The 13,933-nt window shown below is 40.3% G+C and overlaps 1 protein-coding gene across 8 annotated transcripts in view; it reads right to left on the bottom strand.

The window, feature by feature from the left end:
* Positions 1 to 13,933, bottom strand: part of MARCHF8 (membrane associated ring-CH-type finger 8) — a 161,903-nt gene that overhangs the window by 14,486 nt on the left and 133,484 nt on the right. For 7 of the 8 annotated variants that reach the window (XM_055345017.1, XM_055345016.1, XM_055345018.1 and 4 more), the window contains one exon: positions 8,695 to 8,745. In XM_055345017.1, the coding sequence (XP_055200992.1) occupies positions 8,695 to 8,745 (51 nt within the window). Of the gene's footprint in view, positions 1 to 8,694; positions 8,746 to 13,722; positions 13,772 to 13,933 lie in introns of all 8 variants that reach the window. The other variant, XM_055345022.1, reaches the window with a different exon arrangement.

The following is a 13,933-nucleotide window of genomic DNA, read 5'->3' as shown; positions in this document are numbered from 1 at the left end:
ATTTCTCTCATGTCTTCTTCTGCCACCAGTTAGAGAAAGTGCTCTGCTTTTAAAAGCTCATGTGATTACATTCATACAACATAATATGATGGGAACAATGCCTCATCATATACACAGGTTCTGGGCATCACAGTGGGGTACTTTAGAAATGGTGCTTACCAGACCACCTGGCATTTACTTACTGCTCAGTACATTACTTAATGCTACTGCTATCCCAAACCAAGAGATAATAATCTGCTCCTTACTGCCAGCTCAGCAGGCCTGACTTCACAGAAATAAAGCCAAATAAAGTCTAACTTGGTGTTTAGATGCTGCAATACAGACTGAGATTGCATTTCGGCAAACTTTCTGCTTAGTACAGAAGTTGCTCTGTGGAAAAAAAAAATGCTTCCTTATGAGAGACTCTGATTTCTATAAATAACCAGTTGTATTCAACTTCAATAATGAGCTACAATTGAAGGAGAGGCCAGTTCTGTGGCTGCTCTGATAAATACATGTTGACTCTTGATGAAGGGCTGTGCCAAGAACATGCTTTCACAATGGCAATTAATTAAAACTGACCATTAAGAAAGTAAATATAGGATATATACAATATAGGATTCATGGAGGAGAGTGTACAATAAAAACTACTGAATTCTCAAATGAGGTCCATTATAAATGACTCCCAGCATTGCCTAGCAAATAGTGCTAACACTGAATTCTTTTCTATGGCGGCCTTTTAGAGAGAATTAGAATTATGTGAATAATAATATATCCCCAGCACAATGAGGGGCATATATCACAGCACCGTTAGAGACAAAGCAGTAACTGAAGGGACCTTTTCATAGCTCATTTTCCAAAGTAGGCATTTAGCTATTGCTGGAAACCTTACAAATATAGCTGGTTTTCAAGAAATTACATTGAAGGCAATGATTTCTGAGCAAAGATAGCTTCACATTCCCAGAAAGTACAAGCGTAAACATAAAAAGACCCAAAATCATGGTGTTGGGTCACCCAGCACTCCATACTCCCTTGTTCCTTCTGGGTAATGCTTCCATACTCCATCCAGCATGACCAACCCCTCCTCAGATTTCTCCTCAAAAGGGGCATTTCACTATCCTTGTAACCCTGTTCTTTTCTTTCATAGCACTTATCAAGGTTTATAAAAAAATGTTTCCAGGTTTCTGGAATAATATGCTAACTTGGAATCTGCTGCTGTTTAGCCTAGCCTGGTACACAGTAGGTATTAAAGGAAGAGCTGTTTAATGAATAAAAAACAAGTGCACTCTGGAGTGACTGCCTATTCATAGGTGTAAAACAGGTTCTCAAACTTGTTGGTCTCAGGACCCCTATATGCTCTAAAAAATTACTGAGGCCCCCAAAGAGCTTGTGTTTATGTGGGTTACATCAACCAATCTTTACTATATTAGAAAACTTTAAAAGGGGCACCTAGGTGACTCAGTTAAGTGTCCAACTCCTGATTTCAGTTCAGGTAATGATCTCAGGGTCATTAGATTGAGCCCAGAGTCTGGCTTCACACTGGGTGTGAAGCTTGCTTAAGATTCTCTCTTTCCCTCTCCCTCCCTCCCTCCTCCTCCCATACTCTTTTTTTGTTTGTTTGTTTTCCTCTCTCTCTCTAGAAAAGAAAGGTTAAAACACAATGTTACCAGCACATATTCCACTAGTGTTGGAGAAAAGATGCCATCTCACATACTACACAGCCCCTGGAAGCTCCATTGTACACTCATGAGAGAGTAAGAGTGAAAAAAGGCAATTAAATCATCTGCTAGTATTATTATGCAACTGGTTTTAACCTTGCCCCTTCCCCCTCAAGACTATTCAAAACCAAATTTTGAAAACCACTGGCCTAAAGCTTTAGCCAAAAACTAAATTGTAAGCAGTCAGAAGAAAAAAATATATGAAAATATGGTCAATCTCTGCAAAAGGTGAGCCAAACAGTACTACAGCGCCCATGGCACTCCATCAGGATCCAAAGTGAGGCTACACCATGTTTCGTGATGCCACTCAACTTCTCCAAGTCATTCTCCTGTTTCTGCCACAGGAAAGTATCTTATCTTTGGAATAGATGTTTTCTTCAAATTAAGAAAGGCATATTTTGGCTCATACTTTATCTGTAAGTCTGAGCAACTTAAGTCTGTCACCGGTCAACTTTTTATTCCAGAAACACAGAGAAGCAGACATTGGTCTTGACCACCATACCACAGCCTGTGAACCTCCCTCCTAAGGCTGTATTTACATCTACACATGACATTCTACTATAAGTCATTCCTAGCTAATGGCAGCAATCACTAGAAAATATTCAAGAGATCTAGGAGAGCCAAAGCTTAAATTCACTCAGATTTGCTTGCCAAACTAGCATAGCAATAATTTTAAGGGCTTGTTAAACAGGTCTAGTCTGACTTGTCCCCGGAAATACCTGATTAACCAGAGGCACATATACTCATGGTATCTAAATAAAATTATTTCTATTCTAAGCTATTCTAAAATATTCTACTAGGTACCAGTCTTAGCAAATGTCAGAGTCTAGTAAGACTAACTGCCTGGCTATAAAAAGGACGGTACCCATGCAGCAGTTTTCATGATGTATGTCTAGCTCACCACTACCATCTCCTTCTAAGTGCTACCAATCATGAACTTGCTCGAGAAATTGCATCACCTGGATCAAGACTAATTCTCAGGATCCAAGAAAAAACTTCCCTTGAGGTAAACTAATAACCATGTCTGTGTGCTATGAGAGGCTTGAGCAGAGGCTCTAGAAAGTCCAGTCCCTACAATGAGCCTGGCCTAAACATATTCCTGGTGCCTAAAAAAATTCCAGTGGGACTAAGTGAGTTCAATTATCCCCAGGGAATGGCAACCTTCCTCTAAGGAATTTTAGGCTAATATACAGTAGTCCTCACTACAATGCCCCTGGCACCCAGGAATTGGGCAGCTATGACGGGTCATCATTCTCAGTACATCTGCCTTTCTTTTTTTTTTTTTTTTTTTTTTTTTACATCTGCCTTTCATTTCTACCTACTATTTTGGATTTCTCAGAAATGTGACAACTGGTTTCATACCATTTTTTTTAAAAAAACATTTCATTTATTTATTCATGAGAGGCACAGACAGAGAGGCAGAGACATCAGCAGAGAGAGAAGCAGGCTCTCTGCAGGGAGCCCAATAAGGGACTTGATCCCAGGACCCTGGGATCACCACCTGAGCCGAAGGTAAACACTCAAACACTGAGCCACCCAGGTGCCCCAGTTTTCTACAATTTAATTCCATCCTGGTTGGCTCCTTTTCACTGTTTATGTCCTGCTTTAAGTAGCCCCTCCTCTGCCACAACTTCCCCAAGAAGCCCTTCTAAAATCTGGTTCCTTGTCATGCTCCACCTCAGCCCCATGTCTTCTACCTTCATAATAATTCTCTCCATCTGCCCGTGTTTTCTGGAGGTCTGCTTACCCATCTCTTCCCTGGTTCAGCTTTCAGAGCACAGTGAAATCTGAACTCATGTAATCCTTGTATATGCTGCACTGGACCCCCTTGTCTATGTTACAGATGAGGATAAATCATGCCAAGAATATCTTGTGCCAAGCAATGAGAGAGCCTTTAGGTGGAGGCAACTGTGATATGGTTCCCCTGAACTGGGAAGCATACCACCTCACTCTGATCACCTGAGTTCACGCTGAGGCTGTGCACAGTACCTCACTGCATTCCTTTCATCAGCCCAAGCTCCAAATTATCCTGGGAGTGACAGCCACCTGACAGCCAGATGTGGCACATCATACACCTGCTGCAGAGACATGTTCCTCTCCCCCTCTTCTCTCCACCACATAGCCTCCTAAATCCCCTTGTCTGTCAGAGTGCTAGTTCACAAAGAGCAAAATCAGGAGCTACGGTGGGTGACAGAGTCAGAGTTCAGGTGACATAACAAAGAACATTATTTCTGACAGCTATGTTTTGATTTCACATCAAAAAACTAGCAAATTGAAAATGTGATTTCAGATGTCATACAGGGATACAAAATTCTCACTGCAAACAAATTTAATTAAGTAGAGTAAGTCAGTTGAAAGAAAATGATGCAAGAGCAGCATGGGTAGTGTGTGGGGTGAGGGTTGGGTATAGATGGCTGCTGTCGGGGGAACACTGCTGGCTCACAGGATCAAGGACCCCTCAGCAGGACAAAGGTCAAGGTGGGGCTACATGGAGTTGCATTCATATGCCCGTCTTTGTGAGGTCTCATCACACCTCAGCTTCTCTAGGCATTCAGTCACCAGAACAGGTCTTTTCCAGAGGGCAATTCTGCTACTTCTTTAAAAAAATAATAAAGGATTGGCCACATATTGCTACATTATCATCATAAACCATGGTAAGTGTTTTAAATGATGAGTGTCCCTGTGGCTAGGACCAGATCACCTCAGATTTGGAACATCAAAGTAGAAGTTTGAATCTTATTCTAGGGGATCCCTGGGTGGCGCAGCGGTTTAGTGCCTGCCTTTGGCCCAGGGCACGATCCTGGAGACCCGGGATCGAATCCCACATCGGGCTCCCAGTGCATGGAGCCTGCTTCTCCCTCTGCCTATGTCTCTGCCTCTCTCTCTCTCTCTCTCTCTCTCATAAATAAATAAATAAATAAAAATTAAAAAAGTTTGAATCTTATTTTAAATGCAATAAGAAGCCACTGAAGGCTTAAAAAGAGAAACATCAGGATACTATTTACCTGGTTGCTGGGGTGGAGGCTGATTTGGGAGGTTGCAAGAATGTAGGCAGATTCTTGGAAAGCTACTGCAGTAGTCTAGGAGGCTTGGGCCCAGGACATGGCTGTGACGATGGAGAGGAACAATGGGATAGATATAAAGTGTCTAACACAACACAATGCAAACATTCACTCCACAATCATGTACTGAGCTGCTCCAGAGCTACAGTCTATCCTTGGCTCTGAATATTTATGAGTAAACAAAACACAGCCCTAACTTCATGGAACTTATTTGTGGGGTGAAGGGGCACCAGAAAAAAATTAATAAAAACTCAAGGAGTGATAGGTGCTCTGTTGAAATACAACAGGAAAAGGTGACCACTTAGGTGATTAGGATGGATCACTAGAATGAGGTGACAAATTTCATGAAAACTTGCACTTCTAATAGACTCTCAATAAATGATACCCTCTTAATGTCATTACCATTAATACAAAACAAAGTACTGGCTGAAGATTTTGCAATCAAAACTGCTTAAATGTTCTATTCTTCCTTAATTTAACTCTCCAAGAGGATAGCACCTGGATGCCCATTTTAAAGACAGATGAGCCATCTAGCAGCCTTTCACACATCCCATCTAACTTGCCTGCTTATTTCTTTGAAAGGGGAGTGTGGTTTTTGAGGCCACAACAAAACATGGGGAGCCTCCAACAAATATTGAATGAAACACCCCATCCCTCTGTAACAAAATCTACATGGAACACTAGAAGACAGATGGAAGGTTCATTTTTACCTGCTCTCAACCTCTAACTTCATGGAACGTCAGTTACCAGGAAGTGGTAAGCTGCAGGAGCATAATGCACACTGGCCACAAACCAACACACTGAACCCAGTTGGCAGCTGAGTAAGCAGAAAGTCTCCCGAGAGAGACAATGGTGATTTCAGGGAGCGTAAAACATGTCTGTGCTCTAACCTTTTTTTGCATCTTCTATCTCAAAGGTACAAAGCATCTGCTTAATTATGTCTACGACACAGAAGACACAGCTTTATGTGCCATGGCCTAAAGTGGTCTCAAACGACAGGCTCATTTTATAAATGTTGCAAGAAAGAACTGCATTCTCAAAAACAAAATTATCTTTCATAGCAGTCCTCCCCTCCCAGAGGCCCACAGAACCGTTCATGCCTAACAACTAACTCTACATACACAACTTTCTTATTACAGAGGGGTACATTCTGCAACAAAATTTCATGCTGCCGGTTCACTGGAAGTAATGTGTGTACAACACAACACAACACCCCACTTCTGAGATTTCCCTCTAGGCCCAGTTCAGGGAGCAGGAATTCCTGCTTTGAAAATGGAAGACACCCAAATCTTCTTGGCACAACTCTGTGGCAGGAAGCTTTGAGGCTTTCATGGTTATCCTGTTTCTAAAAGTGTTAAAAGTGTGAAGCTAAAATTGCTTTTTTAGAAAACTCCAACCTTGCCCACAGGAAAGCACCCCGTCATTGGCCACGTTTGTTTCCCTCATCATTTTATGCTGGTACCCAGCTCCATGCCTGGTACAAAGAACACACAATAAAAATGTATGCAAGAAGGAAGAAAGGAAAGGGTAGGGGTTTTAGTAGATGTCTTAATTTCCACCCCAGGTGATATTTAATGTATACAGCCCTGTCTTTTATCAGTAATAATAATAGCTATCATCAAGGACTACCATGACCCAATCAATCTAAGATCAGCAGGGTTCAACAAATTTTGACTACAGTTAGTTCACTGATTAACTGCAAAATGAGGGAACAGCCTTAGGGTTTCTTGCAAACATTATCCCCAAGATTCACAACAACCCTAAATGTTGTTATTCTCTAATTTTATTCATCAGGAAATTAAAGTTCAAAGAAGCATCCTTCCTCAAAGTTACATGGTTAGTAAAACATTGTCCATTTAACCCCAAAACTATCACAGAGCAATTCAGAATATCACAACCCAACCTGCACCAAGTCCATACGATGTTTCCTATAGATACTGTAAGCCAGTAATTTACAAGCTTTTTTTTTTTTTAAACTAGAGGAAGAAACTTCCCTTCAAGTAAAATCTTACTAAAATCATAAACAAATATACATTTGAGGCACAGGGTGATGCCCTCCTTCAGAAATGCCACCATTAGGGCAAGGCAATGACTGTTACTACATGCTTTTAAAATGATTAATTCAACTTAACCAGACAATGCCATATGGATCTGCATCTTCTCATTTTTCTCAATTCTTTTTTTTAAATTTTTATTTATTTATGATAGTCACAGAGAGAGAGAGAGAGAGAGAGAGAGAGAGAGAGGGAGGGAGGGAGGCAGAGAGACAGGCAGAGGGAGAAGCAGGCTCCATGCACCAGGAGCCGGACGTGGGATTCGATCCCGGGTCTCCAGGATCGCGCCCTGGGCCAAAGGCAGGCGCCAAACCGCTGCGCCACCCAGGGATCCCCATTTTTCTCAATTCTTAAATGTTGGACTGCTCTTCAAATGGGGGTAGGGCAAATTGGCCATTTAACTCAGACAGTAATGATGTATACCACTACACAGTTCTATTAACCCCTAGCTGAATGAACAGCAAAAGGAAAGAAATGGAGGTTGAAACAGGAGGGATTATTTGTTGAAAGGTATTTATTTGAGACGATCAAAGCCTAGGTTTTGAAAGACTGTTCGGAGGGGGGTAGGGGGGTAGGAGGGTCAGATCAGGAATGTACCAAGGAGCAACCTAAACGACCTTCAAAGTCATACTGAGCACTATGGACTTTTCTTTTTATGCAAAATTAAGTGGATGGATGATATGGTGAGATCAGAAATATGTCCAGGAACAGACTGATTGTCTCAAAGGATTTGATAGATTCTACTTTTAGTTAGGAAAAAAAAAGTGATACAGATGAGAGTATCTACATAGTTTGTAAATTAAAATGGCACATCATATAGCTATTTATTTCTGAGTACTTAGGAGGCCTGAGACAGCAGAGCAGGTTATGTCACACTGTTCAGATCTTCCTGTTGGGATCTGTGTCAATGTTTGGCCAGCTGACATAGACATGGAGAGAAGGCCCATCTCTCCAAGGAACCTACATGGACATACTGCATGATGGACAACAGGTTGGCTGGAGCCCATGTCCAGGCTGAGAAATGAGCAGTGCATGCAAATACGTTTGTCTGCTGCCTCCCGGGTCACCCATAGCAGCTATTATGCTCCTGACAGGCTAGTCGAGTGACTACACCACAGGAGTGTCAGGTGCTGTTGCATGGCCAATTCACTCTCTCAGCCCTCATTTTCCTAGCCATCTTCCAGCTGGAGGTAGCTCTGTGATCCAGTTCTGGTCAGTGAAGTGTAAGCAGAAGTCAGGCAGCTGGGTGGGGATTCTGGGAAAGCTTTTTGCCTTCCTGCTGAAAAGGGTCACTCACAGCTGACAGACCCCTCCACTGTTCATCATTCTTCTTATTCCTGCCAAGGCCACAGCCACGGTACCTAGAGGTCCAGCTCCCATCTTGAAACCATGAGGTACTAAAGCATGAGGATAACAATGTGCTAAGGATGGTGGCAGAGAGAGGACAGAAAGTGCCTGAGTCCCTGACAACACCTGAGTAACTGCATCAGCCTTGAACCATCTACCTCCAGACATACCTTGTCATCAGAACCACATAAATCCATAATTATTTAGGCCACCAGAGTTGGCTTTTTGTTAGTCAGTCAAATTCATTCCTGAGGGGAGAGATGCTCTAGTGACTGAAATTTTTTTAACCTGAGAGTAAATGATTTCTACTGGAAGAAATAGGGTTTTCTCCCATTAGTCATTAACCTCAATATACATTCAAAACTGCCTCACTAGAAAAACATAGCTGCCATGCACCTTGTTATATAGTCCTAGAGCAGATTAAAGAACTGTATCAATAACTTTGCATCCTAAAAAGAAAAGTGGATAAAACATGGAAGATAGAAGAAACCGAACCCCAAACTATGAATATAACATACTTCACTGGCACTCTACCTTAGAAATGTTACTTGAATGACTCATGGAATGTCCCAAAGTCTTCTCATTCTGCAAGAAAATCAAAGAAGTGTTAAATATCAAGAAAATCAAACAGGTGATTAAATTGTGCAGAGAACAATTAATTGTAACAATCCTACTGACAATCATTCCCTCAACTAGAATTTGCTAAGTGCAAACTACTATGTACTAGCAAAAATGAATAAAATAGTAGTCCTTGCCTTAAAAGAACACAATAAGAACAGGAATTTGGAATTAACTAAAAATGAAAGGGCTATAAATATCTTAAGACACATTCAAATGGAGGTTCAGAGGCGAAAAACTCCATGTTCAGCTTTATCACTCCGTAATGTGAGGAGCCATGGTAGGATCAAGGAGCAGAAAGTGGGATAGCTGATCCCACCCAGGTCATTTGGCTATCAAAGTGTTAGGTACTCAACAAGGACATCCCATAGCTCACATCTATTACCTCAAGCCTGTTTCTTTAGTCACAAAGTCTTTTTTTTTAAACCTTTTTTTAATTATTTTTATTTATTTATGATAGTGAGAGAGAGAGAGAGAGAGAGAGAGAGAGAGAGAGGCAGAGACACAGGCAGAGGGAGAAGCAGGCTCCATGCACCGGGAGCCTGACGTGGGATTCGATCCCGGGTCTCCAGGATCACGCCCTGGGCCAAAGGCAGGCGCCAAACCGCTGCACCACCCAGGGATCCCCAAGTCACAAAGTCTTATATCAAATTCCCTCAAGCCTGTTTCTTTAGTCACAAAGTCTTATATCAAATTCTTCCACTTTAATATCTCTCAATCTCCAATCTCCACTCCTCACCCCCACCCCCTAACATGGTTGGACTTCAGCAAGCAACACAGTATCCCCAAGGGAGGCTGGAGCCACTTACACCACCCCCATCCCCTGTACCAGCAAGGGCATCTTTACTAGGGCATGTCTGACTGTGAGCCACCAGTGCAGTAGGCCTCCCCCCTAGAGGACCAACACAGCCCCCCTGCTTGTATCAAGTCTACTCATACAGTGCTCCAAATCATCAGCTTCAGTTCTGGTGGAAGAAGGACCAGGCTTTCTTTCTTTTTTCTTCAGAATCAGGCCTACAGTTTTTTGTTTGTTTGCTTTTTAAATTCTTTTTCCTTTTCTCTTTTTTTGGATCACACTTTTTTAAAAAATCAGGCTTATTTTAACAAACAAATCAAAGCACACTTAAAGTCCAAACACTCCCCACCATTGCAAGCAAGGAGGAACTCTGCAGAGGACTGTGGGAAAGAGCAGCCAAAACAGCATAGAAGAATGCACACAGCATACACCAGAAACACTTCCTGAAGCACCAGGCCCTGGACAGTGTATGATCCCTTAATATAGCACTACTCTCAGAAGCAGGAAATACTACAAGATTTCATAACACATAGACAGAAACCTATACAAAATGACAAGACAGAAGAGTTTTCCCCAAAATAAATATCAAGAAGAAATCATAGCCTGAGATTTGCTCAAAACAAATATAAGCAATATATCTGAACAAGAATTTAAAACAACAATCATAAGAATACTAGCTGGGCTTGAAAAAAAGGCAGAGAAGACACCTGAGAAACCCTGACCCTGAAGAGATAAAAGACCTAAAAACTAGTCAGACTGAAATAAAAAATGCTGTAAGTAAGATGCAAAACTGATTGGATATAATTACAATGAGGATGGAAGAAGCAGAGGAATGAGTCGATGATACAGAAAATTAAATTATGGGAAATAATGAAGCTGTAAAGAAGAGGGAAAGAAAACTATCAGGTCACAAATACCGATTTAGGGAATTCAGTGATTCCATTAAAGTACAAAAATATCTGCATCATAGGAGTCCCAGAAAAAGAATGGGTAAAAGGGGCAGTAAGTTTACTTGAACAAATAGCTGAGAACTTCCCTAATGTGGAGAAGGAAACAGGCATTCAAATCCAAGAGGCACAGAAAACTCCCCTCAAATTCAACAAAAACAGGTCAATATCAAGATATATCAGAGTGAAACTTGCAAAATACAAAAATAGAAAATTCTGAAAAGCAGCTAGGGACAAAAGGTTCTTAACCAAGAAGGGCAGACACATAAGGTTAGCAGCAGACCTGTCCAAAGAAACTTGAAATGCCAGAAGAAAGTGGCATGATATATTCAACATGCTAAATGGGAAAAATATGCTTTATCCAGCAAGGCTGTCTTTCAGAATAGGAGAGTTAAACAGTTTCCAGGACAAGCAGAAACTAAAGGAGTTCCTGAACACTAAATCAGCTCTGCAAGAAATATTAAAGGCAACCCTTTGAGCAGGAAAGAGAGCTCAGAAACAACAAACACTAGAAAAGAACAGAGACAATCTATAGGACCAGTGACTTTACAGGTTATACAATGGTACTAAATTCGTATCTATCAATAATTACTCTGAATGTAAATGGACTAAATGCTCCAATCAAAAAACACAGGGTATCAGGAAGGATAAAAACAAAACAAAACAAAACACAAGACCCATAGATATGCTGCTTACAAGAGACTCATTTTAGACCCGAAGACACCTCCAGATTGAAAGTGAGGGGGTGGAGAACCATTTATCATGCTAATCTTCAATCTCGTTTATATGTCTACTGTCAATGCCTTAGGTTTTTTATGTTCTCTTCATTTCTCATTTGGAATTCTTAAATAACTTCCTACCTAATCTTCCTGCTTTGCAAGAAGTGACCTCCCTAATACATAATTGCTTTGGACTGCATTGTGTCTCCCCAAATTTGTTACAGGATAAGAACAAAATTATAAAGTATGTTCAAAGTGTTGGCAATGTCACCAAAGACTATTTCTAAAAGACCAGAAGATTCAGAAATTTCATTCCTTCATCTTATTCATTCATTCACTCACTGGGAGTGGAGAGTATTTCCTTCCACAGAACAGGTAAATCTGTAACCATTTAAGTCTCATTCATGAGTAGTATGGACAAACATAGGGCACTGCTGTGAATCCAGGCTTAAAGATGCTGTGTCATCTAGTGGCAATTTATTACTAAATTTTAATTTATTTTACTAAACTAAAATAAATACAATATGCCCTGGATTATCTGCACAGAAAACCACTATAACCACTATGATATTACCCACTACCTTAAAAGAAATGGCCAATTTAACACCACCTGGAAATCTGCAGAGAAGTTCTGAGGTACTAAGAGAAGCAATAATTCCTATATCTGACTTTTTTGACATTTATTATTCCAGAGAGAAGGGTTATTGGGGTGGAGAGAGGCCTAGCTGTTAAGGTAGGTAACATTATAAATCCAGACTGAAATCTAAAAGTTGCTCTTTACCTTATGAACTTGAGAAATAAATTTAATGATGTAAAGTCTGTATCCTGTTTTCCTTGTTAGAACGATTCAATATTTTACATTGGTAAAAATCAAACAAATTATCCAGCCCCAGAACGTACAGATGTTTTAAAGCTTGAAACTTATCAATATTTAGTATTGGGTGACAGGCATTAAGAAGGGCACATGATGTGATGAGCACTGGGTGTTATACGCAACTGATAAGTTGAGCACTGGGTGTTATACGCAACTGATAAGTTCTGAGCACTACATTTGAGACTAATGATATACTATATGTTGGGTAATTTAATTATTTTAAATGAAAAAATATTTAGAATTGCTTCTCCATTTCTTGGCAAGAAATTAACAATTCAGTTCTAACAGACCATTTTTTCCCCTTAAATACTGCTACATTTATTCAGACTTACTGAAAAAAAATCTAAGAAGTTCAGGACCATAACAGACCTATTTTTCAGGAAGCAAATCCCAGGATTCATTCAAACCAGTGACTTAGTCATTCCATACTTATTTACTATGTGACTAAGACATGCAAACAACTGTATAGATACAAAACATGGACAAAAATAAATCTGACTCCTAATGATGATGTTACCAAAGAACTGCTTTGAAATACTGTTTCAATGACAAATATACAACCAGGGAAGAAAATGAATTTTTAAAAATTTAAAAACATTAAAAAACACAAACATGAATTATATCAGGGTACAGTGGGTGACACTCTTCTTTCCTACAGTCACACGGGCATGTTTCTGAATGAAAAGAAGTAAAGTTCAACCAAACATTAATGTCTAGATCTGGAATTAGGCATTCCAAAGAGAAAAAAGAGTTTCAATCCAGTTCAAGCCAAAACTAAGCTTCAATGCCCAAGTAATACAAACCTTAGCAAATTATTTTCATAAATCTTTAATGTGGTTAGTCACTGCATAATGGGTCCACTAACCCTGGGAGAGAGAAAAGCCTCACTGCTGGTAGCAAAAACTGTTCCTTTCTTTCCTCAGAGAAGGCATCAGGAGATGCCACGCTGTGATAGCACATGCTCCCCTAGCTTGCTCTCATCTCCATGTGTCTTTGGTGGGCTCTTATTGTCTACATTAAACATAAGAACTCATCAAATCACAGCTCCATGCCCTCTTCTCATTTGTTGTCTCCCTTAGATCAGTGCTTCTGAAACTGTGCACTTGTATATTTAAAGACCTTTGTAAAATGCAGACTGTGATTTGTTAGGTCTGAGGTGGGTTGAGATTCTGCATTTCTAGGAAGCTTCCAGGTGACTCCCATGCTGCTTGTCCCCAGACTATACTTTAAGATGTAAGTTTCATCTCAAATCCTAGGCCAGAATAATATATAAGGCTATGATTCTTTTTTCTAATTGAGAAATAACTGAATATGACTCATTTTTTAAAGAGCAAATCATGACTACTGTAAAAATAAATTTCTGTATAAAAGATGGCACTGAGCTCATAATTGAGTTAAAACAAATAAATCAATCAGGAAGCAAACTGATACATACACTGGGAAAGAATGAGTCTGAGGGTGTGAGAAAGAAAAGTTTTCTTAATGTAAGAAGTTACCAAATCACAAAGATAAAGAGAAGCTCTGTTGAAGAATAAGGGACATTTCACAATTTAATCAGTCCTGTTAATAGTGTTTTGCAAGTCCATGTGTAGCTCAAACAGAATGTACCTTGCAGAGAGAACGGAGATGCAGAGAGCCCACAGAGACCGAACACGCCCTGGAAAGCAGAAGCCAAGAATTAACAAGAAGACAACGAGGTGAGATGTCTAAACAAGTTTTGAGGATTTTGTATGAAGGAGTCAAACAATAAAACTTCATGTGGGAGTTTCCCGGAAACTCTGACAAGGACCACTCATTAAAACAAAACAAAACACATAAG

Source organism: Nyctereutes procyonoides, unplaced genomic scaffold (assembly GCF_905146905.1).
Source record: "Nyctereutes procyonoides isolate TBG_1078 unplaced genomic scaffold, NYPRO_anot_genome, whole genome shotgun sequence".
Classification (NCBI taxonomy): Eukaryota; Metazoa; Chordata; class Mammalia; order Carnivora; family Canidae; genus Nyctereutes; species Nyctereutes procyonoides.
Note: the sequence above shows the minus strand (reverse complement) of the source record. Positions and strands in the feature narration are given on the sequence as shown.